Below are 21,953 nucleotides of genomic sequence, written 5' to 3' on the forward strand. Positions count from 1 at the left end.
AGGACTGTTAGCGAACGGGGAGGGGGGACTGATCAGTATACAACACAACCATACAACAGCGGAGTAGTGTCGTTAGCTTACAAAGTTACCTGAATGCCAAACTAAGTATGAAAAATGTTCAATTCACCATCAACACCGAGTAAAGTGGCATCGCTGACATCACAAGCACACAAACGGAAACGACCGAAACACAACTGGATGCTTTGAGGCGGAGCGATCCTGCAAACAAAAATAGCTGCCACGCAAAAAGCCAGAACACCTGTTGCTGGTGCTACAAAGAATGGTGGAACAATGTAACAAGAGAAGTCATTAAAAACTTAGACGAAAGACATCACCAGACCCTTTCCTTGATACAAAGCACTGCCTTCTACGAATGCCTAATGCCGCCTTGCAAGTACCATAAGAAAGCAGTGACGAAAAACGGTCATGAATAAAAGGCGGCATTCCGTTCCATAAGCGGCGCGTATCTAATTGCAGACACACCTGTCGTTTGCGGAGCGATAATTAAGCATGTCATCAGCTGCGGTGTTTAAAGGGACCCTCCCACCTTAACATTAGTTTTGAGTTGAGATAGCCAAGTTTGCGGCCAGGCTCAGAAACCACCATTTATCCTGGTCGCAACCCCCGCAGCTTTATGGTGTTCAAGAAATTTCTTCCCTTTACTTGCAGGGTGGGACCAGCTTGGTCCCTATCTCTTAACCATTACGGGAATCTGATGACGTCATCAGGCTTTCGAACGTCCGTTAAATGTTTGACTAAAACGTTTTGTAGCACGTGGTGGTATATGCTGCTTTGCGCGCAACAAATGCCGCACTTTCAAATAAAGTCGCTAGGAACAGCGGAGATCCCAAAAAGTAAACAAAAGTAAAAGTCTAATATCTTGAAAACCGGTGAATATTTTTCGATGAAATTTGGTAGATATTCGTTTTTGCTCTTTCTGAACCGAGTGACATCAATTTCATGCCAATTCATTAACTTTTTTGAAGGTGGGAGGGTCCCTTTAAACTGCTGCCATTTCAGTCTGCCAGCCGCCACCGTTCAACCTCCAACCTCGCCACAGACCGACAAACCGCCGGGTTCAACGCATCCTCTGCACAATGGCAACCGCCGACCGCAAACCCCTCCCCACTGACAGACCTGGGCACAAACACTGAGCAGCGGCGGCGACAGTGCTGGGGACGGAGATGGGGAGGGGTATGGTTGAACAATACGACAGGAAAGATAGAGTGGGCCAGAGCGCGCCGAGAGATGGAGCGACCTAGAGCAAAACAGTCCACAATGCCGGATCCGCCTCACTATAAACCAACATAGTCCCGCTGTCAGTATGAAGTGTGGATACACAATAGGCGGGCCCAGTTCCAGTCTGTGGAGTGGGCATTAACTGGTGGTCGGGTCGGGTCACAGTGAGGACATTGACTGGTGGTCGGATCACACAGTGTGTACACTTGTCATTAGTCCGGGACCGGAGCGGCGGCGGTCGACAGGTGTTTGCTCAGCTGATGGACCGCCACCACCGACCGCAGCGCTCAGTTTGACCGGCGCAGTGGTCCGGGTCCACAGTGACCCGTGACCTACCACTAAAGCCCCACAGCCAGACACTCACCAATGGTATGGGGTGACCCATCACCATGTCATGCCGCCGCTGTCCCCGGTCAGACCCGCGACTAACCAGTGAAGTCCCCAGCCCACCTACCCTGGGGTGAGTTTCCATCCCCACAGCCCCCGCCCGGCTCTCACCATGTCGTCCATTTCGCGTCTCAGTCGGCTCAGCTCGGGGCCGATGTCAGCCGTCGTCTCCTGCGGCGCCGCCGCGGTACATAGCGGGTCGCTGCCGGCGGCTGGGGCGGTGCCGGGACCAGGACAGGAGTCTGTACCGGCGGTCGGCGGAGCAGCGCAGGCGGAGGCAGCGTCAGCCGGTGACTGCGGACGTGACAAAGAATCGAGGAGTCAGAGACAGCGACAGAGCTGGCGACAGAACCGGCACCTATCACACTGCTCCGTGCCGGGTACCGCCGGAAACGACGTCACAATGGCACCGCCGTGTCCCTCAGAGGCCAGAGCACCACAATGCAAGGTCACAGGTCGCCTCGCAGGCCGTCCGTCGGCCGAGAGCGGCCCGGCGATTAATGTCGCTGATTACACCGCATAATGGAAAGCCCGCGTCAGGCCACGAAAAAGCCTAACTTTCACGTGACGGGCGTGCGCAGCGCGTGCATCAGGGGGGGGGGGGGGGCGTGGGCACTGGGCGAGTGTGGGCGACCGAGTGACGTGAACGCGAGTTTGTGGCATGGCACGAACACAATTCACGTGTAGCGTGTGCCGGCTCACCGTTAACTATCTAATTACATCCTGTCCCTTACCACGGTGATTCGGCCGGTCCATTCGCGATTATAACGGAGTAATGATTCCATCAGAGGCCGCTCGGATCGTAATAAACTATAAAACTGCTGGCAGAACCACCGGCTCATTTGTGAACAGGATCATTACCGGCTGGCTAAGTATAAACTCCGTGTCATTATCTGTGCACTAATGGATTGGCAGCCATCAATCAGAGAGACTATCAAGTTTCGCGGCCGGTGTACGCCGGTGGCGACTCGTCCGCCGCGGGTACCTACCGGTCCGTGTTCCAGGTGCTGCAGTCGCCTCTGCAGCGCCTCTATCTGACTGTAGAGCCAGCGCTTCTCCTCGTCCTCCGTCACTGCGGGCTGCGCCTGGGTCTGCCTGGAACAGCACACAGCTCAGTGACACTCCGTCCTCACTGCCGGACCGCAGAGCCCCGCACGGCAGACGGTACCGGGCTGACCCGCGCGGCTCAGGGAGCCGCTACAAGCAGCTTATGCTAACGATTCAGGTGCCAGGTGCGATCGTCAGAGGGATTAGCCCCGTGGAATTCAGGGGCGATTTGTAGCTGTGAATCTGTGATTGCGCAAGCCTTATATAGAGCACCCTCCGACCGTTTCCGACAATCCTACCCGGCGCTGCATAATGTAGAGCGTTAGATCTCATCGCATTCAGTGTCACATTCTATGGCACAGAGCTGGTGGTAGATAAACCAATGCCACGTCTCGCCCCAGCTGGGCGCGGCCCGTCCCTCACAGGTCCTGACCCCCATGTCACGAGTCGCCTGGTCAGTTTCACCGGACAGGTAACACCCGTCACGGCTCAGTCCGTCACAGAATGAGAGAGCAGCTCACAGTGAACGTCTCACGGACACGGTCGGAGCGAAACTGACCCGATCGAGCACGGTCAACGCTATCAGACCGTGACTGAGGCACCGGGACAGCCCTTCACGAAAGGTCTTTAATCGAGCTGACCCAAGGGGCGGGCAGGCGAACTCGTGAGGCGAGGGCGGTGGGCGGGGTCTGCTGCCTAAAACAGCGTCACGTCAGGGCTGCAGCCGTGACCCTATTGTAACCCGGCGATTCTCAGGTTTACACACGACAAAGCTTAAAGACGGCAGGCAGTGGCAACAATCAACATACAATCACGAACTAATGTGACCCAACCCTCGCCAGAGCTGCAGTTACTATCCCAAACTCCGCAATGGCCTCCCCGAGCTACTCACTGGGTGCGCTCCAGCTCCGCGATCCGATGACTTATCTCCCTCTCCAGCCTGTAACCCACTCAAAGCTCCGCAATGGTGTGTTTAAGGGCTACTCAGTAGGTACTCACTGGGTGCGCTCCAGCTCCGCGATCCGGCGGAGGACGGCGGCTCGGCGAGAGGCGCGGTCCGCCCGCCGCCGGCGCCGCTCCGAGCCGTCTGTAACAGACACACGGCGGTCAAATAGACGATCACATACAGTCACACAGCAGAACCGCTCCGAGCCGTCTATAACAGACACACACGGCGGTCAAATAGACTATCACATGGACAGTCACAGAGCAGAGCCGCTCCGAACCGTCTGTAACAGACACAGACGGTAAACGGCGGTCCCACACGGTCCCACGGTAGTCACACAGCCGCTGGGTAGCGGTCCCACAATCGGGACTAGCGGAGACGGTCGGCGGGTACCGGTGCCGAGCTGAGAGTCGAGGAAGAGGAGGACGGCAAATAGCAGTTAGATGGACACAGGCTGACCGGTCAGACAGAGGTCACAGGACCGACAGAGCGGAGTAACTGACGCTGCAGAGGAATGGAGACGGAGGAGGACTTGAAGGCAACGATACCGATACTAAATTACGTACACATGCAAGTAAACAACAGCACAGACAACAGGATGAAGACGCGCAATACATTGGTGACTTGCCTCCCCTCCCCCACTCATGGTGACGAGACGAGTCGACAGTATAGCTTAGATGAGACGGCAAGGCCCAATTCCAGCCCCATGCAAACACCATGACTCGGCACCAGGCACGATTGCAGTCGGACAGCTTTTCCATCAGGATATAATGACAGGAATCGCCCGTCATCAGCCGGTGAGGATTATCGCACCGCAGCGGTGCGGCGGAGCAAAAACGGCCTGCTATCATATCAGCTGGGGCCGCAGGAGCGGCCGCCCGGTTCGCTGCGAAGATCGTCTGCGAAGACGTCTCGCACAGAGTCTGTATTCGCACGTGCGGAGAGGGAGCCAGCTCGGTCTCACAGCGACAACGGACGAGCACCAGAGGACGCAGTCGGCAGCACTGCAAGCATCCAGCCATCACGGTGAAACATTGTGTAAACCCAGACCGGTTAAACGCTCCATCAGCGGCTGGGACAGCCGGGACAGCCGCTCCGCCCGACCGAGCCGGCTGCATTTAGCGCTGATATACCGACGGCCGGCGATAGAGACAAACGGTGAAACGGCTATAGATGGCCGGCGCCGATGGTGCCGTGGGAACCTCCCACCAGGAAAATCGTTTTCCCAGTTCCACACCAGACCATGCGGAAATCAGACAATCACTTCCTCCCTATCACATAGCGGGGCGTTTGGGCCAATTTGCAGCAGCGTCATAGCCTGGCGATAGCACCTGATGGCGTCATCATTCCAGGGAGAAGCAAACACACCGATAGACGCATGAACGGACACGGCACCTCTGACCGCGGTGGGCGGGCGTAATTCACCACAGATGACTGTAGCCGGCTAATGAATCACCCACAGTCTGCTCACACAGCCTGTCTCAGCGGCGGCCAAAGGGGCAGCTGGCCACCGGCACTGAGCACAGCTGCGCCTCCTGACCACCGGCGAACGGCCGCCGGCGCCGCAACGCTAACCGGCGATCGATCCCGGCCATACGGTCCGACCGGCCGCCGCGCGCCGCGCCGGGCCGTACCGAGCCCAGCTGACAGCGCCCGGCGTGCACGGCCCTCTCAGCTGCAGCGGTACCGGTGAGAAGACCCACAGCGAGCGCTACAGAGACGCCATCACTCACCGTGAGCTCAGCAGATCACTCAGCGGAGACGTCACTCGGTGCTCGGCGGCGGCGCATCTGGTCCTCAGCTGGGCGCCGACACACCGCGGTACGGCACTGAGCGCTCAGCACACTCACAGACGGGTCCCGTAACTGGGAACACTGCGGGGACACAGCCGGCGCCGCCGCCGCGTCTCGGGCGTGTCTGCCGCGCCGGGATGGCAGCGCGCGCGGCCGGCACTGCCGATCGATCGGGGCCGCCGGTCCGGCGCCGGGCGGACCACCGGCAGGGACCAGTGGACCACCGACAGGGACCAATGGACCGCCGACGGGGACCAATGGACCACCGACAGGGACCGGTGGACCAGCGGCGGCCCACCACCGCAGCTGACCGCTGGACCCGTGACCACAGTCGAGCAGCGCCGCGGCGCGCACCTCCCCACCTGCCGCTCAGACCGCTACTGACGCCGGCATGCACGACACGCCGGCCGGGCCGCCGCACGGAGCTGCCGCCGTGAGTCAGAGCCGCCTGTGTCACGGCCGCGCACACTGCCGACTGACCGCCGGACCGCCGACAGGGGCGCCCTGGCACCGGGCCGGACCCTGGCACCGCCGCCCGCTCCCGTCACGGGCCTGGCGCGTACTCAGCCGGCTGCCGCGTCCGTGACGGCTCGGGGTCACGGTCGGCCGTCACGAGATGGCGTCACGACTGGCGCCGGCAGCGTCACGGTCCACCACCGGCGGCTGGCCGGCTTCCCACCGGGCCGACTCTCACGTGTCCGCTCCGAGCCGCCCGCGCTGGTCACCGGCCGGTCCGCAAACACCGGAGACTGTTCCACACAAACACCGGTGACCGATCCACAAACACCGACTGCAGGTCGGGGTAAGTACAGTAGCAGTTGATTCACCAAACACCGGGACACGATGCAGACCGATACACAGCACACTGCACGTGCCGCTGCAGCCGACTCACCCTAGCACTTGCTCACCGCGCTCTGCAGCTGTGCACTGCCCACACTAGCGCGTCGCCGACCACGCGGCCCGGCTCCCCTCTCGGCAGCCCGCGCACCTCCCCACCGCTCTGCGCCACCTCCCCACCGCTCAGCGCCACCCACCTAACCGCTCTGCCGTCCCGGCCGGCGCACACGGCGGGACTGTACCGCTGCGCCGCGCGGCCCAGCCCGGCTCGGACAGCAGACAGCGCGCCGACGGGGCGGCGCCGCGCGGCCGCCACGCGCTCCCACGCGCTGATCGATCCCAGAGCCCGGGACCGGCAGGGAGCCGACGGGCGAGACCGACGGCCCTTAGGGAGCCGGAACAGACGAGCCCCCTCAGGGATGGGAGTGAGCCATGTCATGAGGGGAAAACAACGGACAATCAAGCGGGGGACGGAGGACCAAGGGCAGCCCTGCAGTCATTATAATGCGTTACAAGGGTCTCAAGAGGCCACCGTCTTTCCAATGGATGTCGGGCGTGGCACTCCCCTGAAACACTCGACGATGAATCTAAGTGGGACGACACAACTGCTTCGATGGCAAATAAGCTTTAAAACTGCTCTCAGTTGACGGAGAAGCCAGTTAAAAGTTCAGCCCAGCTCTCCACGACAAAGGAGCGGACCGGTCTGTCTGTCTCGTCGGCCCGACAGCCCGCGGCCCAGACGTCGGAGGGGGGGGGGGGGGGGCAGCCTCCATCGATTGCGGCGAGCGGCAGCTGATCACACCGCCGCCGGCGCCGACCGGGTCAGAGGTCACCCGGCCCGCGGGACGAGGCCAGCAGACCAGACCCCGGGGAGGGCACTCCAGTGGAACCGTCCGTCAACTCCCGAATGCTATCGAAGTATACGTAACTGCTGACGGGACACGTCTGAAGAGGGCGATGCATCAAGCATTCAGCCTGAATGAGGGGGCGATAGGATGAAAGGGGTCGGAGTGGCGGCTCAAATTTAGCCAACGCTCAGCTTGACTGGGAGCGGAGCCAGTCAGCGGAAAGGGTAACAGTGGCAGGCCATTAGCCAGCTCGTCAAATGCCAGAAGCCATTTCTGAACAGAACGGCAGCCAATTAGCATAGTCTGCATGGTTTGGGCGAGCGCCGAACTCGGTTCAAAATAGCAATCCTCTGCCCGGCCGCCGACAGTCCGCCACCGTTCATACGTACATTAAAACGGTCATCCATATTCATGCCCGCCTTGATCGCTGACCCGTCTGCGCTCTGGGTCTCTGTCACTGCCGCCGCCCGCCGGCTCTGTCCCTCGGCATCTGGAGCCCCTCTCTCACCTCCCACGGCTGAACACATCAATCAGCTAAGTGGCCGCCTGTGTGAAACCAATGCGGCTGAGTGCTCGGCGCGGTAGCCGCGTCTGGCCAGAGATAAAGCGGCGGCGCCTACCCGGACCGCTCCGCAGTCAGAGACGAAACGCAGGCCTCGCCGACCGATAGCGCTGCACTGAGTATCAACTGAGGGCACCGTCCGGCCCTCGGGACGAGGCGGTACGCCTTATAGAGAGGCGGTGATAGAGCTGTCCCCCTGATGGCACACAGCGACACGCGGTGGTCCTGGCGCCGAGCCCGCCGAGCGACGGTGGAGCGACACTCGTCAGCGGGTAACTCTACCCGTGATCTTCCGTACTGTGGCCGTCAAGCACCTCACCGCCAGTCAGTATACAGAGCCGCCGCAGCTGCCGCAGACAGGAAACGCCTCTCGACACGACACGGATGTGACTGCGGAATACACGACCGCGGGCTGTGCAGACCGGCTGTATACACAGATGATCGGGCCTCAGCCGGGGCGGATGGAGGGCACACTACGGTCAACGAGCAGTGAATAGTCGTGAATAACTGATGTCCAACGTCTTCCCAACAATCAAACACAACTGACGCAGCTCAATTCACATTCAATCTCGCCTATTTTTTTTTCTGATGACATACGGTAAAAAGGCCTAACAGCAAAAACCCAAACGATGATAAGTGCCAACCAGTTGCTGAGTGCCTCCCCACTCGACTCGACCATTTACCACCGTGCCGGTCTGGCAGTGGCCCACCGCGCCGGTCTCCGGAGGACCGGCCATGGCCAGACGGCCGGGACTGGCTCCGGCCCAGATCCACTATCGATCGGTTCACGGGCTGGCCCAGAGTGCAGACAGAGACCGACTCCCAGTGTCTGAGACTGCAACGAAATTTGGCTGTCCGCAGTCTGCACCGAACCGAACACCAAAGGTATACACTATACATTTACATAGTCAGGAGACGAGCCGTACAACAAGAGAAATCAAAACGGTTAGAACTGACCAACAACGGCGCGATAGAAGTTTGAGAGAGAGAGAGAGAGAGAGAGAGAGAGAGAGAGAGAGAGAGAGAGAGAGAGAGAGAGAGAGAGAGAGAGAGAGAGAAAGAGAGAGAGAGCAGAAAGGGAGAGATAGAGGGAGAGGGAGAGGATAGGGAAAGGAGAGGGAGAGAGACAGAGAGAGACAGAGAGAGAGAGAAAGAGAAAGAGAAAGAGAAAGAGAAAGAGAAAGAGAAAGAGAGAGAGAGAGAGAGAGAGAGAGAGAGAGAGAGAGAGAGAGAGAGAGAGAGAGAGAGAGAGAGAGAGAGAGAGAGAGAGAGAGAGAGAGAGAGAGAGAGAGAGAGAGAGAGAGACAGAGAGAGAGAGAGAGAGAGAGACAGAGAATGAAGAACGAGATAGCACGATGAAATAGCCGAAGCGGGACCGGTTTCGAGCGGCAGCGCCATGTAGCGCCTGTGAACTAGTCTGATAGAGCGGCCGCGGAGAGACCGGCCGTAACCCGCCACCGGGACGAGGTCGGTCGGCGGGGACTGCCCCAGGGGAAATGTCTCGCCTCTGTATCGACCTGAACACCGGGAGACGGCCGCCAAACGGGGCGGAATGGCGGCTCCTCCGCGTCTGGTGGGGCAGGTACGGCGGACGGCTCAGCCGGGTGTCAGCGGTGCTAATGTCGGACGGAATCCGACGGAGACGGACACTCGGACCGACAGTCATCAGCTGATTATCCCAGCTAGAGTGGATGTCGGAGCAAGAATGTCGGTGCGCTAATAACAAGGCTCAGTGAGACAGCTCGCTCCATAAATGACAGCTACGGTGAATCCTCTCCGCAGTAATGGCGACAGGGGCCGATATGTCAGCCGCCTGCCTTGCGGTACAGTATAACTTCAGGCGCCTACCCCTGCTGCCACCTAGGGACAGAAATACGAACTTCGCGTGTCGAACGGCGCAGCATAGTTTCAGGCGCCTACCCCTGCTGCCACCTAGGGACAGAAATACGAACTTCGCGTGTCGAGCGGCGCAGCATAGTTTCAGGCGCCTACCCCTGCTGCCACCTAGGGACAGAAATACAAACTACGCGTGTCGAGCGGCGCAGCATAACTTCAGGCGTCTACCACTAGCGACATCTAGGGACAGAATGTGACGGTCTCGGCGCTCGGAAACCTCGACTCCGCGATAATGGCCTCAAACCTCTGACGGCCAGTTCAGAGACCTTGTAAGAGGTGCTACTTTCATTACAAGCACATTTTCATTAATATTCACCGACCACCGTCGTTTGTGTGTAATTCTCATCAGCAGCATCACACAAACGGTCTGCAGAATCACCCACAATGCATCGACACCATCTACCAGCCCACTATTCCAGGTGCATTGTGAGGGACATAAACAGCACACTTTCCCCTTTCCTCTCCAGCTACGCCCACGTCTCCCGGAGGACGCCCATTTCTCTCTCGGCCCACACCAAACGGGGCAACTGAGAGTCATCCAGGGGCAGCCGGCACCGCTCCTCATAAGGTACGGGCCCGACCACAGCCGTCGGGATCTCTCTCTCTCTCTCTCTCTCTCTCTCTCTCTCTCTCTCTCTCTCTCTCTCTCTCTCTCTCTCTCTCTCTCTCTCTCTCTCTCTCTCGCTCGCTCTATCGCTCTCTCGTCTCCCTCCCGAGCCCTGGAGAAGTCATAAAGACCGGAAGTTACTCTGGAGAAGTCACTCCGCGCGGGCCGACCAGGAAGGCACCTGTGTCGTCTGCGGTGTGCGGTCTATCACCGCCACCGGGAGAGCCGCGTCTGTCTCTGTGCGGCATATGGACCCGCCGAGCCCGCCTCTCGATCTCCCTGCGCGCGGTATATGGAGCGTCACCGTTATTCGGCCGCCCGGCTCGGTGTGGCGCCGCTCCGACCCCTGCCCTTTACGGAGCGCCCTCAGCGGGACGAACAACTGTGCCGCTCCGACCCCTGCCCTCTACGGGGCGCCCTCAGCGGGACGAACAACTGTGCCGCTCCGACCCCTGCCCTATACGGAGCGCCCTCAGCGGGACGAACAACTGTGCCGCTCCGACCCCTGCCCTCTACGGAGCGCCCTCAGCGGGACGAACAACTGTGCCGCTCCGACCCCTGCCCTCTACGGAGCGCCCTCAGCGGGACGAACAACTGTGCCGCTCCGACCCCTGCCCTCTACGGAGCGCCCTCAGCGGGACGAACAACTGCGCCGCTCCGACCCCTGCCCTTTACGGAGCGCCCTCAGCGGGACGAACAACTGCGCCGCTCCGACCCCTGCCCTTTAAGGAGCGCCCTCAGCGGGACGAACAACTGTGCCGCTCCGACCCCTGCCCTTTAAGGAGCGCCCTCAGCGGGACGAACAACTGTGCCGCTCCGACCCCTGCCCTTTACGGAGCGCCCTCAGCGGGACGAACAACTGTGCCGCTCCGACCCCTGCCCTCTACGGAGCGCCCTCAGCGGGGCGAACAGCTGCGCCGCTCCGACCCCTGCCCTGTACGGGGCGCCCTCAGCGGGACGAACAACTGCGCCGCTCCGACCCCTGCCCTATACGGAGCGCCCCCAGCGGGACGAACAACTGCGCCGCTCCGACCCCTGCCCTGTACGGGGCGCCCTCAGCGGGACGAACAACTGCGCCGCTCCGACCCCTGCCCTATACGGAGCGCCCCCAGCGGGACGAACAACTGCGCCGCTCCGACCCCTGCCCTTTACGGAGCGCCCTCAGCGGAGCGGCTGGTAAATAGAACAGCTGCCCGCCGCTGCCAAACGGGAATATGTATTCCACTGCAGCTATCATCGACTGAAGGTTGGAGGTGTCTGGTCGGAATTCAGAGCAAACAACGGTATGATGATACAATAAATCAAAGAGGAGTAGCCTCACAGAAATGACATACCAACTTATTCATAGTGGCTTAATAACCGAAGACTTCATTTTCCATTCAGCACAACTCGGTTCACAGCTTGAACACTTGGTCAGAGATAAATCCATAGCCTGGACACGCGCCCAATCTGGAGGAGACCACACCCACAACCTGGGAAGGCCCAGGTCCACCTGATCACCCACGCCCACAGTCTCACCGCATCAATGCTCTCAGCCCGGGTGACGTGGTCTCGGTTAACAGGTGGTTTGTTTAAAGGGCAGCCGACAAACAAACCGAAATACTGGCCGGTAGCCAGTGGAAGAGCTCCCGTTCTGACACATCCTCTTCCAATTGTTCAGCCGAGCATTCCATGTTTATAAATTGTCTTGGACCGTGAATGTGTGGGTGGTCCATTCCTTAATTGTTTCATCCCCGATTTTAAAGATTTGGCGTAAGGATGCCTTAATGTGCTCAAACATAGATAACATGATTCATGCTATCTATGACTAAAATAAGTGACTGTTAGCAATGAAATCACTATTATTTGGTGATGTCGATAACAATCAAACACGGTTAAGTACCTACTATAGATAACGCCGTTATGATGGCCAACGGTCGCCAAACAATACCACATATAGCGGGGGCATTCCACGATAGATCGTACCACTTTTTTCCAATTTGACACCCTCATCTCTCGGAATTTGTCGAGAATTGGTCTCAGGGGTAATCAGGGGCTCTGAATCCACCTGTAACAATTTCAGGCTTATCAGATAAGTATTTTTTGAGTTATGGTGTATAACATTTTTTGGATATTGCTTTGCAGCGCTAAGTTTGGCGGGCTGTAACTCTAAGACGGATTATTCAAATGCCAAATGTTATATAACATTGAACTTACAATGAAACAGAGATTAATATGTATTTTTGAAATTTCGAAAAATACGCTTTTTTTGATATATGACATATCGAGTTTGCTTTCATTTGTATTTTTTGGACTTTGGGACCAAATTTTTTTGAATTTTTATTTCTTTAAAAAAATATTTGGCTCATTGTTAAGAAGTATGCAAAAAATTAGGAAGGTGTTCTTTCTATAAATGTATTTATTTTACGTCACGATAACGGTTTCGAATAGTGATTTCGGGAGGGGAGCTTACAAATGGCGTGGTAAAGCTGCCTAGTGACATCACGGGCTACTGAAATTTCAATTCAAGTCTGAGTCATCTGAAAAAAAGTGAAAAGAGGGTTCATTCAACCCTCTTTCCTATAAGCGCGAGGGTGAAAAAGGCTGTTTGGTTCTGACATTGTTTTGGACGCCAATGACCATAGGTGTCCGAGATGAAAGTTACAGGACGCATACATGGTGTCCTCCAGAGGTCTCACAACTTGTATATCTGGGAATTTTTCAAGGTTACATGAGGTCAGGTCGGTCACGTGACATCACTGTTATAAATCAATGGGGAAATATAAAACTGTTATTTTGGCGCCGAGAATGATCTAAAACTATCCTACGTACATGGTATCGTGATTTCATGCACTCCTTGCAAAGTCCAATGCTTTACTTTTGCATTGTTAACCTTGCGTGACGTCATTTATGACGTCACTAGGGTCGTACGAGTTTTTCGTCAATAACTCCCGATCAAATGGAGCTAGAGAGTCGGGAAACCACCAATGGACTCGGGAAGACCTTCCTAATCGAATGATATGCCATATGATACCCTTTGCCCAGCTTCGTGACCTGAGGGGCTCTGACCTGACCTTGACCCGAGGTCAACTACTTAAGTTGACCTCACCCTAGCAAAAAGTATACCATTCGATGCACCTGAGCTAGGCGAACACAATGATGCCAAAATCGCGGCTCTGCGGCCATTTTTTGCGAAGTTATTTACTAAAAACCGAACCCGTAACTTCAGTCACGTGACCTGACCTCAGACGCTACCGGTTAACCTGAGACCTTAAAATCGGGTACCAATCGCTTCGACTTGTAACGACACACACGCTCGTTTTTTTCCGCGAGGCTCTAGCTCTATTAGAAGCGAAACGGCGTGCTGGGGTCGTATCAACCCCTCCGAAACCCATTTTGTTTGCGGGAAAATGAGGAAGTTCTAGAAAGAACACCTTTCTAATTTTTTGCATGTCGATTTGCAATGACATGAAGATTATTTTGAAAAAATAAAAATGTGAAAAATTTTGGTCCCAAAAGTCATTAGAGGCAAATGAAAAAAGATTAAGGTTGTTGCTCAACAATGAAATTTTTTCTTTGGAATTTTTAAATAGTAATATTAATTTTTGATTCATCGCAAGCTTAGTGTTGTTTACTTTTTGTTGGTTGCTTAACCCGTTCTTGAGTTATAGGCCATCAAACTCACCGTTACATACCGATGTTAAAAAAAATGTAATGCAATATAACTCAAAAAGTTTTGATCTGAGAAGTCTGATATTTTGCCAGGCGTCTTTGGGGCCTATGATTACCCCTAGGACCGATTTTCATTACAATCTGAGAGATGAGGGTGACGGGCCTGGTACGATCTATCGTGGAATGCCCCAGCGGTAAAACGTAAATGCACCATTTTCCCCTACTTGTGTCATCAAGTCATTCCCGTAATAACCACAAAGAAACAGGACATCGAGATTAAAACATTCAACACAGAGTGATAACCTATTCAATTAGCCATGCCGTCTTTCACAGAGTACCAATCGTAACGCACGCTTGCATCAGACACGGTAACAGTTCAGAAATGTGTAAGGGCATGAGAACGTAGACCGTGCTGCTGCAAGCATTGATGGCTAACTGATTTTTTTGACGAATTGTGGAAAGCTTCATCAGGATTACAGAAATACAGCAGCTCCATCAGTGATGCAGAAATTGCAGACACCGGCTACTTGCAGGTCGACTCTAGAAAAAATAGGATTAGGATGAGTCGCTGTCAGGCGGCCTCCCTACCCTGCGGCGGTACCGGGTCTCTCGATTATCCCGCTCCTTTGTGCAGCACGAACCGTCTGTGGGAGAAGTTTGGCCGTGAATCTCGCCAGGCGGCGTGCCGACAGCTCCTCTCCTGCCGCTCGGCCGTCCTGCTACCCCCGACATCGCCAGACTTCCTGAGTAACGACTCAGCGACTCACTGGGTGGTGCAGTCGCGGTGCACCCGTGTCAGACGGGCCCGTGGCATATGGCAGCGCGGGCAGCGGAGGAGCCGGCACAGAGACTGACTCATCACAGCAGCGGGTACCAGACCATACCGGAGCAGAGCCACCACAGGGCGTGGACGGCGCGCAGCGAGGGTCGGAGACGCGCCCGATATAGAAAGGAACGTCCGGCGAGACCGGGACGACCAGTGGGAACCAGACCACATTACTTGTATAGTTTATATGTAACAAAATGCTGAATGAGTCACAGTGACTCGCAGTCGTTAGATGCATGTTGGTATTTTCCTACACACAATTATGTCCCGTTACCAGAGATTCACCTTCGCGACGGGACATTTTTCCTCTTAAAATGATGGGATCATATGATGCATCCGACGAATAAAACAAGCCGGCGATAAAAGTACAGTTGCTGCCACAGATGACGTTACCAAAGGAAGGAAACTAGGCAGGCACGAGTGCTGCCTAGCCGGTCTGCGTTATAACTTCTCCAGCCACAGTTAACGTCAGCTGTCGCCTCGTTACTGCAAATCCACCGGCGCCTCTGAACGGCAGAGCAGCTCCGCAGGAGTAGCAGCAGAGGCACCCTTTATCGTCCGTCGGCCGCTCCACCGTTCGCCGACGCTCTTCATATTCTGTCAGTAGATCTCAGTAGATCCCAACGTCCAAATACCGTTAAACTAAAGAAAGCATCCACCGACAAATACCTAGTTATCCAGCAAGCACTACTGACCCGCTAAACCCTGCAGCTAATCCCGCAGACGGTTCCCCAGGGGATGCGTGAGTTTATGGACGGCGCTCGTGGCCGCGGGCCGCGGCCCCTCAGCCCTGCTGACTCATGCCGCTCCGCCGAGGCCAAACAACGGAGCTCCCACTGACGAGCCACTGCCGGTCCGGCCACACGGGGCAGGGGGAGGCGGGCGGAGAGACGGACTGACGGTAAAAAACGGACACCGGACCAAATGCTGGCAGCCGCAGGTCGGCAGAGGTCACACCCGACGTCAGTCGAACTGAGAGACGCATTTCGGCCAGATCAATTCAGAAGAAGGGACAGATAAGTCGCAAAGGTCGCCTAAGAAAACGTTGATTCTGCGTTGATATGGGAAAAGCTGTCTCTCAGCAGACGCAGAGTCTGCCCGAGAGCCGTGTAGAGGACAGGTTCAGCATCTGGTGTGGCGCCTGGCTGTGGGCGTCCCGTTTCCGCTCACATCAGCCTGCCGGGAGGCTCGTAGGAGGTGCGCCAAGCTGGATTAACGGTGACGCATTTATCAAATAAAAGGCTTCTGAGTAAGCCTCGAGAGTTAGACATGCCGTTTAGTCTGCCCCGCTTATGTTTATTGTTTAATTAGTGTCGAGCTCGCAGCGTGGGTTAATAAATGTAGCGTGAATATAGCAGCTGTTAGTGGATATGGTTGGCAGAGCTGCTAATTTGGCACTACATTCATCTGACACATCTCGCGTTCAAAATGTGCAAATCATCATAACCTTTCTGGGTTTCACAGCCGCCAACTCGGTGACCAAGCAAAAAGTTGACACGACACATGACTTCGTGAGCAAGTGGAAAAAGAAACCACTTCGTCGCCACCATACCCTCAGAAAGGCGGCATCGGGCATGCCAATGAAACGGTTCACTAGTCGCGCCACTCACGTCCCGAGAAAGCGGCTTTCAAAATCCGTCTGCTTTCAAAAAGCCTTGACAGCTCGGGTCACATCCGGCGACCATCATTCCCATTGGAAGTGAGGTCAAGAACTGAGAAACATTGATGGTAGACCAGAATTTGGGACGATTCTCCTCGTCTCCGACCGGAAGGGCCACATAAACTAATAATTACACATTTCGAGCCACACGCCGACACCACCGGGACTTAAGGTCATGACCGCGCAAATTGAACTCAATTAGCGCGGAAATTGGATCAAATGGCCGCACCCGGTGCTAAATTGCATCACACAGGGGCATCAGTCGTCCCGATAAGCCTGAGCTTACCGCGTGACTCAGAATTCATCTGAAATCGGCGGCACAGACGGCTCTGTGCACCATCCCGGCCGAGTCTTTATGTAAACAGACCAAAACGAGCCAGCCGGCCGGCGCGGCGACCCAGTGCCGACCCAGACGGGCCCAGTGTCGACCCCAGCCGCCGACCCGCCGGTCTGCGGCGCTCTCCGGCCAGTGTCGGCTGACACAACAAACAGCGCTGGGCGCGGTACCGACTACCGCCGACACCCGCCCGGCTCCGGTGGCGGCGCAGAGACCGGTGTCGGCTGTCGACGCAGACCGAGGCGCAGCGACGCGATCACAGTCCCATACTGGAGGGGACGGGACGGGGGGCGGGACGGACCCGATGGGAGGCAGGTAAAAACGGCGGACAACCGGCCGTCGAGGCGACTAAAAACAGCCAACAGCGCCGGGAAGGTAGCGAACTGGGTCACAGTGAAGGCGGAGGAACCAGACTCAACGGAGTGTGGAGAGTCTCAGACGAGAGCCGAGGATAAAACCAGTGCCGTGCAGACTGCCGCGGAGGATAAGTTAACACGACATGCGAATCCTGGTTGGTAAACACAGCACGCTGCAGACGGAGACAAACACGGATAGCTCCAGTTAAGTGGCCACTTACTCCTATCTCCAGGATAGACGGTAAACAATCGACGGGAGAGAGAATGGGTCTGGAACGTGAAGGTCAATACTTGACGGGGGCGATACCCCAGTCACCAACCGGGGTCGGGTCGGGGTGGAACTGACCTGCAGTACCGGCGGCCGGCGGCGGGGCGGGGCCGTCCATCTCGGTGTGTCCGGGTGGCCGCACCTCCTCCGGCGCGGGGCGGAGACTGGAGAGAGCCGGCCGGCCGCAGACAGGGCGGGATCAATACCGGACCGACACCAGCGCGGCCCCGCACTGACCGGCCCACCGCGCCGCGGCGCGACCCGCACTGACGCGCCGCGCCGCCGCCGCAAACGAGCCACCCCGACCGGCCGGCCGGCGCGCCGCCACGTGCCACGTGCTAGCGCGGCCCGCCGCTGACGACGGACGCCGCCCGACTGACGACGGCACGTGGGGGAGCGGCCGGCAGGGGCGGGGCAGCGGGAGAGGTGTCAGGGGAGGGGCGGGGCAGCGGGGAGACATCAGACAGAGGGGTGGGGGAGAGGGGCGGGAAAGGCGGTGAGCCAGACCAGAATACCCGTTTGAGCACTGACCTCATCGCGGTCACGATCATCGGCCGTGATCTGGAGGCCGGACGGGGGCAGCCGGCGGCGTTCTGCAGTCTGGCAGGGGACCAGCCGGCCAGCCACTCACGGGAACGCCCCGGCTGGCCGCCGGAGCCGGTCTCAGGAGCAGGAGAGGCGCCGGAGCCAGGCCGGTCGGCTGGGAGCACAGGGACGGACCGAGACGATCAGTGGATAGGAATGGTCAGTTCGCAGTCGCATTCCAGACCGACAGTGTCCCCACCCCCTAAAAATAAAAAAAAAACACCTCGGTTCTCGGCACACTGACAAAGACACTAAGATTGCAAATTAAATCCTATGGGGATTCCAACGTATGAGAGGCTGAAGGTACCGACAAGTTTTATGTGATGCATTACACCTTTGAGCCAACTGAGCTGAAAATCGCGCGTGCATGATCAAAGCTGATGAAAAATACAAAAAAAAAGAACATTTGGTTCACTAGGATACAAAGGAATAAATACCGCATTTTGTGACAGAGTTAAATGACAATGTATTTTCTACTCGAAACAATAACGATGATTTATTACATAGCTAATACGATGAGACTGAGATGCTTTGAGCAGTGCACACTTCATCAACTCAGTGACGATGCATGATGATCTTCGATGACGATTAAACACCACTGCCCTTTGCATACAACGTGAAACGTGGTGCTCGCATAAGACACTGACTCACAATAACACGTTACGAGAACGTCAATTCAAACCAAAACCCAACGCACCAGTGCCTACCTTCAACGTTCAGCAGCAGACACCGCACGGCACACCGAATACCGCATACTACACAGCATCGCTCGCGCGACACCACTGTCCAGAAAACCTCCCCAGTCCCTCTCCCCTCGCCTCGCCTTCCGCTCAGGTGGCCGCGTACTTCACCTCGTCGAACGCCTTTCTCGCCTTCTTGAGCTCCTCGTTCATGGAGAGCAGGTCGCGCACGCGGGCGTACTTGCGCGGGTCCTTGCGCACAAGGTACATGATGTCCTCGACCTGGACGCGTCCGTTGCGCCCCACCTCCATGGCGCGCTGCGTCATCTGCGTGATGAACTCGATCACCAGGTCCTCCAGCAGGTCGACACTCTCCGTGTACGGGTTCCGGTCGTCGCCGAAGCCGTACATCATGCAGCGCAGCTCCTTGCTGAAGAGTCGCCGGCGCCCGGAGCCGCCGGCCAGCTGACTGGCGTCCTCCTCGTCATCAAACTGGTCCTCATCGGCAGCGGGGGCGGCAGCGGGGGCGGCGGCGGCGGCAGTGGTGGTCGGGGTGGGTGGCGTGGAGGAGGCCATCTGCGACACTGTGGTGAGAGGGAGAGTGGTATCAGAGGGGCGAAGGAGTGGGGAAGGGAGGAGAGAGAGAGAGAGAGAGAGAGAGAGAGAGAGAGAGAGAGAGAGAGAGAGAGAGAGAGAGAGAGAGAGAGAGAGAGAGAGAGAGAGAGAGAGAGAGAGAGAGAAAATGAATGCAATAAGCTTAACCCGCGCCGTGCTGGTGGGCTGAGTTTTCCGTGTCGTTCTGGGGGGGGGGGGGGGGGGGCATTTTAACCCTCGCCCGTATACTCGTAGGAAGTCGAACGTGCCCCTCCCTTGTTTTTTTTTTCGCGAATAACTCGCGTAAAAAAGCGGACGATCGTGACGAGACTTTCAGTACCCTGGCGTTAATCAATTTTACACCTACCCTGAAAATTTTATGACCCTGACCCAAATGACCTTTGACCTTCTTGTTTGGCAGATATCGCGATTCGGCGTATGTCGGCTCGCATTAGCAGCGCGTTTGCAGTCTTTTCGTGGTTCCAAGCGTTCAAACATGTGATATGATGTTGGTCCCAAGCATTATGGGTGGGTGTCAAGGTCGCCTGAAGGTCAGGTCAGGTCATTGACCTTTGATGACCTCGGTTCACTTTTTCGAGTTTTACATGTTTCCCAAAAGACTCCATTTTTGGGTGTTTGATCTGACCTGGAAGGTCAACCAATGACCTAGGACCTTAAAATTGGGTATCATCGGCTTCCTCTCGTCACGGGTAACAAGCTGTTTTTTTTTTCGCGAAGCTCTACCTCAATCAGGGGCCAAACGGCAAGAGGGGTCCAACGGACCCCCCCCCCCCCTTATACGTTCGCGGCTGGCAAAACACGAACATGGGCGAGGGTTAACGGCAACGCCCCCTTCTAACTCGGCTCATAGGCCACGTAGCGACATGCGGCAAGCAACATTCGAAAGAGCGCAAAAATAATGAAGAAGACGCTTCGGTCATTTTTTAGGTCAGGTCAAAGGTCAAAGGTCATCAAATGTCAAATTTGGCCTTTTTCAATAATTTTCGAAAAACCGGCGCATAACTCAAGAACCGTTTTAACAGTTATTACCAAACCTTCTAACCGTTTTTCATAATAATTTCAATAAAATATTTTAACCGTTTTTAACCAAAATAGTACGCAAACAGATTGGTCCATTGACTGACATGTTGTCCCCACCCACCCATCGGGCCAACCCGAGACCGGTCCCAAGCAGCGGGGCCGGTCGGCTGGCCGGCCGGGCGAGGGGCCCGCCTATACGATGGGCTGACCTCCCGTTCGGCCGGCCGACCGCCGCGCCGGGGCGCCGTCCACGCGTGATGATCACGGTACGCGGGACGGCGCGGGTGGGGGCGGGCCGCCCGCCTGGAGCGCCGGGGAGGTAACCCACAGCTCTCCCCGGCAGCTCTCCTTGAGCTGAGACAAGCACAAATCAGGAGCTTTTACGGCCCAGCGATCACCCTAGGCAAAGATATTCCATTTCTCTTTGTCTTGTCCCAAAAAAAGGCACCTTGCTGAGGAATGTGTGCCTTGCAGGGGTCATTTCCCTCTTTTAAAACTGAATAGTTCTTCCTATATTAAAATATAGAAAATATTATTTTTAATAAGCTAGGTTTTACTTTCTTTGCTGATCATTTTTAGCAGAAAGAATTATAAAATCATTGCAAAAAACTAATTTCATGAAAGTGAGCGATTGCCTTTAAAAGAATCAATCTTGAGGGTGTCCTGCTGGCAGACTTCAAAAGGTACAGGTCTCGCGGGTTTTAGCGGAAGGTTTGGCACCTATAAAATTTAGTGTTCTCCAGGCTATATCTTCGTAGTCTTAGCTTTCAAGTGTTGAAGATGCGATCGGCTTATTGGCCCGCAATATTTATATAACCTAACAGGTATACCTATACCTATACCTATAAGACACATCCCGGATCAGAGTGTTATATGTCTCATCATTAGGTCATGGATGAAGCAGTGCATTGTATTAATCCATGTATTAAGTACCTATTAATCCATGATCTTATTGAGGATCATGGATAAGAAATGCCTAAGCCATGAATCATGATCATGTTGATGTGTAATGGATGGCAAGATCAAGATGCACCTCAACCTAAGCAGCATAGAAATAAATAGATGAATGCTATTACATACCTTTGTTGCCGAATACTCCTGTGGTGTAAATGGATCAAATTTGGTTCAAATACATCTCTCAGTACCTTGACCTAGCCATATATCTTGCAGCATTTGGCTGGTAAATATTTGTAAGAATCTTGGGTAAATAAACAAAAGTTTGGCCAAGGTCGTTTATTGATTTGATGCTTTAAAATTGTCTAAAAAGTACCCTGATTATTTGACGTCACAAATGTAACATTTTTACACAATGAAAACACAACTTTGAACGAGCTTGCAAGCATAGCCTTGGAACTTGGCATCAACCAATTCATGAAAAGCGATCTTCTTATATCATAAAACAAAGAAATACAAATTCGTGCCCCTTAAGAATTATCTTTTCATTTGTTCAAAATGATTTTCACAATTCAGTGACGTCATTGCGTATGAGCAACGTGGCGCAGAGGACGGATATTTTTCGCCACCATATGGTATCCACCATATTATAGGGCCTTGCGCATATTTACGTCTGGACAACGAGTTGCGTTGGAGAGTCCGGAAATAGTGGCGATTTCAGGACCGCAAGAATGGACCGTCATTGGAATGACTCTTTTTTAAACCGTGCACTGTTTTCGGCCGAAATTTAATAGTTACTACAAAATATTTTGTTATTACGTTTCCCTAAGAATGAATGCCATCAGGGCTAAATTTTTAATACTATTGCATTTTGTCAAGGAGCATATAGTGCTGTTATA

The 21,953-nt window shown here is 55.4% G+C and overlaps 2 protein-coding genes across 2 annotated transcripts in view; both read right to left on the minus strand.

Annotated features, from left to right (window-relative positions):
* LOC122366072 (adenomatous polyposis coli protein 2-like) overlaps positions 1-17,533 on the minus strand; it is a 44,965-nt gene extending 27,432 nt beyond the window's left edge. Inside the window, exons 1-4 of the mRNA XM_043337855.1 lie at positions 17,339-17,533; positions 3,673-3,760; positions 2,616-2,721; positions 1,738-1,920 (exon numbers count right to left, since the gene is read on the minus strand). Of these exons, the coding sequence (XP_043193790.1) occupies positions 1,738-1,920; positions 2,616-2,721; positions 3,673-3,760; positions 17,339-17,378 (417 nt within the window). The 5' untranslated portion in view covers positions 17,379-17,533. The remainder of the gene's footprint in view (positions 1-1,737; positions 1,921-2,615; positions 2,722-3,672; positions 3,761-17,338) is intronic.
* A 762-nt stretch (positions 17,534-18,295) lies between these two features.
* On the minus strand, positions 18,296-21,369 carry LOC122366082 (transcription initiation factor TFIID subunit 13-like). Its single transcript, XM_043337889.1, has 2 exons — positions 21,241-21,369; positions 18,296-19,111 (listed from the first exon to the last, which is right to left on the minus strand). Exon 2 carries the CDS (start codon positions 19,099-19,101, stop codon positions 18,676-18,678), a length of 426 nt encoding a protein of 141 aa, XP_043193824.1. The 5' UTR covers positions 19,102-19,111; positions 21,241-21,369; the 3' UTR covers positions 18,296-18,675.
* Between the last annotated feature and the right edge of the window lie 584 nt (positions 21,370-21,953).

This window comes from Amphibalanus amphitrite, unplaced genomic scaffold (assembly GCF_019059575.1).
Source record: "Amphibalanus amphitrite isolate SeventyFive unplaced genomic scaffold, NRLGWU_Aamphi_draft 000783F_arrow, whole genome shotgun sequence".
In the NCBI taxonomy this organism is placed as follows: Eukaryota; Metazoa; Arthropoda; class Thecostraca; order Balanomorpha; family Balanidae; genus Amphibalanus; species Amphibalanus amphitrite.